Source organism: Setaria italica, chromosome IX (assembly GCF_000263155.2).
Source record: "Setaria italica strain Yugu1 chromosome IX, Setaria_italica_v2.0, whole genome shotgun sequence".
In the NCBI taxonomy this organism is placed as follows: Eukaryota; Viridiplantae; Streptophyta; class Magnoliopsida; order Poales; family Poaceae; genus Setaria; species Setaria italica.
The window spans coordinates 1,384,632-1,390,011 of record NC_028458.1 but is presented as its reverse complement, the minus strand read 5'-3'; the positions used below and the strand labels follow the sequence as shown (position 1 = coordinate 1,390,011).

The following is a 5,380-nucleotide window of genomic DNA, read 5'->3' as shown; positions in this document are numbered from 1 at the left end:
TGTCCTCCGGCGCCATCATTCTCGCCGGCCTCGACAAGGCAACATGGCGGCCGAATAACCCTAGGAATCAAGAGCCCCTTTCTTTCAACAAAAAAAAAAAAGTGTGCCACTAGATACAAAAGAGGGGCATCGCAAATGGAATCCATGGCTGGTTTCATCCCATTCTTTTCATCCAGCAATACGTAGTGGAAAATCTTGAGGAATATGTTGTCAGTGGATTCTTGCAGAAAAATTAGGGCTAATAAGCTTTATGTTTAGTCTTACTCAATTCTCAAGATCAAACAGATACTCCATCCGTTTATCTTAAGCTAATTAATTAGCTCACGTCTAGGTACGCATTGAAAATTTTGACCAGAAATACACAAAAAATTACAAGGACACTGCGGATAGAATGGTGCTAAGAGATTTGCCGTTCACATCATCAAGTATGTATCCAGTTTTTACCCAAAAAAACAAGCAATTATGAAAGGCAATGGTCAAATGTGCTTGTCGGAGACAATGAGTGTCAGGGAAATAATAGAGTAAAAAGCGAGATGTTAACGCGCAGAACAGATCATCTGTGCGTCCAGCTTTGAATCCTTCAAGTCCCAAAACACAGGAATGGCTCAACGGAGCAGTTAAGATTCTACTGACGCCATTTGAAATCGAATCATCCAAAACGCCTAGTTAAATCAGACCGGAGCAGTGCGACTTGAACTCTTCCAGTATCATTTTTCCCTATTGTTATGTCATAAACAGCAGCTTGTTACCAAAGGCCATTTGATCACCACTGTTTTTAATCAACACCATGATAATGACAACCAGAACCCATCCAGAATTGACAACACTAATCGGGTTCCCTTTTGGAACCCGATTCCGCCAGCTCGCAAGTGGGAAAAAAGAAAAGTGGAATTCCCTTTTCTCTCCCTTACGGGCTTCTCCTCTCGCCTATAAATAGGCCCCCATCGCGAAACCTCTGATGAATCTACTACCATTTCTCTGCTCTGCAAACACTCTTCGGTTGGCCAGTCTAGTGAGTCTTCAGTGTTAGGATTTCTTGGTCTTTTTGGCAAGGCAGCCATGCCCGTGAAACCCCCTCAGCTGCCTGCAGGGGAGGGCTCCTGGGCTCACGAGGTCAAACAGGCCCTCCGTGACAAACTGCGGCGCTCCTGCAGCACCAACGCCGCGCCGGCGCCGAGGCCGGCCGGCGAAGGCCGCACGGCCGCCGCCGCTGCCGCTGGCCAGAGCCGTGGCGCCGACTGCCGCGGCTCGGCCGCCGAGGATCCCATAAGGAGAGTCATGTTCTTGGCTCCCTGGGGTCACACATAAAAAAAGAACAAGGATCTGCAAACAAGAACATGGCTGTGCTTTTGCATGGCCGTGTCTTGGGCAGATCTGCAAAGAACTGAACCAAAAGATAACTGGAGCTTGTCATGTAAACTATGGAGTTTGCACCATGAACATGAATGAACTCATGAAGGGGGCTAACTAGGTAGATATGGCTCTATATATGGGTATGATGTGCAAAAAAGAAGGTATGTAGTTCATGTTTTCAATCTTGGGGGAGACTGAGCTCTTGAGAAGTTCATCGATGGGGGAGATCTGAAAACTTTGTAGCCATGAACTTGTTTTCCAGAAAGTTTGTAAGGAGAGCCTGTGAATAGCTATAAGGAAAAATAAAAATCTTTCTGCTTTGCATGTCCAACTTTGCTCTAGCAAACCTTGGTGATCTTGTGGATCTTGTACCTATATAACTCAGTATGTGCTATGATCATAGGTTTTATGTGTAAAATGATCCTTCTTTCTTGGCCTCTTGATGTGTTGGATGCTTTAATCCTAGGCATGAGAGAGCACATCCATGGTCTGAATTCGTGTTTTCTTTGCAAGAAGCATCCCTTTGATTCAGTTGTGTGCAAATTCTAATTCCATCTTTTCATTTCTTATGATCTGGTAAACGCTGCTAGGATTTTAGGAACCGTGAATCCTCCTAAGTGCCCAACTGCACAATGATTTGAAGACTTCATGCTTTCCTAATTCCAATGGAGAAAAATTGCAGACTTGCAGCAATGAACCTCAAAAGCTCTCAATTTCAATCAGATCAAATACTACCTACCTATTGAAACCTCTGCAAGAAAGCTTCCTCTCTGGATATGTTTTTGCGGTATCATATCATTTATTATATGTGCAATATCATATCATTGTTATAACTTTGGTCATAAGTCATACAGAAAAAGAACAATCAAATGGAAGCAACTTTAAATTGGACTCTTCTTTTCCTATGGATTAATGACCTACGAATCCTATTCCAAACAAGAATGAAAAAGACAGCCCCACTTGCAAGGATAAGCCAAACCCGGTAGGCCAATCTTCATGCTTGCTTTCTCGAGCACCTTATCTTATCTCCAGATATCTAAAGAGAAGTCGCCAAGGATATTAGCAGAAACAGGAATCTCGACCAAGTTGATATGCTTCAAATTTAGCGTGTAAATTATGACAACAAATTGCTGCCTGAAGACAAGCTACCAGAAACCAAATTTTATGGAGCAACCCTTTTCATGTCTCTTGCTCAGAAGGTAGATTAATTTTTGATTGTATCACTTGCTTTTGCCGAGGGGAAAAAAGGAAAAGATTTACCCAGCACCACATCTGGATTTCTTGGAGACCAAAAACGACAGTAACTTTTTTGGTATTATGATTTATCAGTTAAATTACTAGTTACAATTTTCGACAAAAATAAGTTGTCGCTCATGAAGTTGGCCACCAACTGCGCACTAAGCCACTAACCTTAAAAAAGGAATTGGTAGCACCACTAAGACTTAACTTGATTCTTGACAGAAAGTGATGGTTCAACTTCAGTTCCTTGCGAATTCCCAGAGCTTGCGGTTTCCAGCAACCTCCCCTTCTTTACTCACAAGCTGGGAGGAAAATGATGCGCTCGCTGACCTCTGAATGGTTGGATCTTGGGAGTTCTGAATAAAGCAACATTTAAATGTATCAGAAAATTCAAAGGATTTCTGAAGTTAGATCAAGGCAAAGCTTTGGCTACTCCTTTGATCAAGGATTCAATGAAATATGGATAAACCTAGATTCAACTGAACAAGCTATTGTGGTGGTTGTATTCAATAAGCAGACACCACCAGTCAAACTTTCCATGACGTAACTCACAATGCGATGCTATCCCAATGTCATGACTGAAGAATTTTACAGGTTAAAATACGTTTTACCAGCTATTCCACTGTGGCTTTGTTTACTTTAGAACAGGTACTCATGCGAACTTATTGCAACTGTTTATCTGGGAAAAAAAAGGGTGCCAAATAAGACCCTACAAACAGAAATACAATCTGAATTCTAAAGGGGAGAAAGTGCATTTGGAAAAGAGTGGTACATGTCGTAACTCATAACAAGAGAAAAAATAGTCGATGATTTGTTAGTCTGGTAAACATTTAGCCCAATGCAGTGCCTTAGCCAGTTGAGCCCGAGACAGCTCCTTATCCACTATAAGCCCAATACAGTTCCTTAGCCACTTAGCGCAACATAGGTCTTTAGCCATTTCACTGGAGACAATTCAGTATGACTGGGATTCGTATGCCATTCATATAAGAGATGTAATTATTGGTTTATAATTTATATGCAATTTTGTGAGTACAAAAAGATTAAATGAACAAGGATAAACATGCGACTGATATCCAACACCTAGACAATTCTACACACTACAGCCTAACTATACATGACTCCAAGAAATGAATTACACTAGCCAATGGTAGTGAGGAACACACTGGGAAGGAGTTGAATGTAAGTACGACTGAGAAGCTTCAACAGTAGTTGTTTAACATTGAACAAGTAGAAACTCAACAGAAGGAACAAGAAGAGGATACAAAAGTTAGGCTTCAAAATTGTCTTACTAACCAGTGCTACTTAAGCATTAGCATCTGCACCAGGATGCATCTTGTTCCACAAATACATTGTCGCTGAACAGACACCTAAAAGGGCAATCTTCAGCTGTTCTGAAGTGTTAGCCTTGATGCTCACCCGTCCAGTTAGTTTGTTGTTTAAATCAACATGAACTGCCATGTTTGAAGTCCTCCCAACAGAGAACTGGGAATCCAAGTTTGCAGTCATGGTCCATTCTTTATGGCACCTTACTAAGGATGCACCCAAAGTTGTGAGCCCTTGACCTACAGGATAACTTTTCTCATGCAGAGTTGCCTCCATATTCACCCCATATGCAGAATCACCACTCACGGACACAGCACCAGTGTTGGCTACCAGTGTTAACCTGTTGCCAACTGAAAGCTTGTCTTCAAACTTCGCTCCAGTCACCACGGTATTTCCCAAAAAAGTCACGGATAAACCACCAGTCGTGGTGTTTTTCCTGAAGTTCTTGACTTTGGTCTCCCCTCTTAGAGTGTAAGCAAGCTGGTCCATGATTGTCTGGATGTCAAAGCCTGCCAGGCTCGAGGCATGATCTCCATGCTTAACTGACATTGAGGAATCCATATGAATGGTGAACTCTCTCTTGTCCTTGTTAACTTGAACCCAGAGAGAAGCTGGATACTTGTTAGCAACATCAAGGCTATGTTGGACACTCACACCATCAAAACCACAATCATGATCCCATACCTCAGGGTTGTTAACAGCCCGAACCAGAAGGTTCGGTGTAGGTTCAAGGCACCGATATCGGTGAACAGGATCATCAGAGTCAAACGAAGATGGCAATGCCCAGTCTGGCATAGGAGATCTATCTGTATCATATTCATCATCAGGATGACCATCCTCAGAAGGTACATCATTGTCATTGCCCTCCTTCATTTCCTTAAATCTTCTGACTTGTTCCTTCAGCTGCTTTTTCTGAAGAAGCTTAGTTCGGTAATCATATTCATCAAAATACAACTTCTGTTGCTCTTTCGAGAGTTTTGCAACCTGGGATTTACTTAGTGGCTTAAAGGGAGGAAGCTGATCGTAATCATCTTCTTCATCCTCTTGAACCTCATTCAACAATTCATCTAGATCAAGCTCTGAATCCACACTCCCAGCATTACGGTCATTGGAACTCCTAGGGTGCTCTCTAGATCGCAACAAACATGATAAGAAGTAAGGAAGTGTAGGCACTTGAAAAAAGCGACCTAAGGAACTTGCAGAAGAACCACGACGGTTTGAGAGACTCTCAATCTCAGCGATAATCTTCTTTGAGTAGCATAGGAGGAGGAGCAGACGCCTCCAAGTAAGGCCATCAGGAAGCACCTTTTCACCCTCTGTGTTCCTCTGACAGAGATGATGGTTCTCCACAAGAGCCACTGGATTCTCAATTCGAGGATCATTAGTTACCTGCCGGATGCTTTGCTGAATTGCATGAGTTCGATGAGTCACAACCATTTCCGTCTTCTACTCGACTAACAATTCC

General features: G+C 42.5%; 1 protein-coding gene and 1 pseudogene across 1 annotated transcript in view; both read right to left on the bottom strand.

The window, feature by feature from the left end:
* Positions 1–971: 971 nt before the first annotated feature.
* On the bottom strand, positions 972–1,678 carry LOC101772262 (annotated as a pseudogene).
* Positions 1,679–2,649: 971 nt separating this feature from the next.
* Positions 2,650–5,380, bottom strand: part of LOC101771455 (translocase of chloroplast 159, chloroplastic) — a 5,074-nt gene continuing 2,343 nt past the window's right edge. Inside the window, exons 2-3 of the mRNA XM_022822808.1 lie at positions 3,886–5,352; positions 2,650–2,948 (exon numbers count right to left, since the gene is read on the bottom strand). Coding sequence (XP_022678543.1) covers positions 3,895–5,352 — 1,458 coding nt within the window. The 3' untranslated portion in view covers positions 2,650–2,948; positions 3,886–3,894. The remainder of the gene's footprint in view (positions 2,949–3,885; positions 5,353–5,380) is intronic.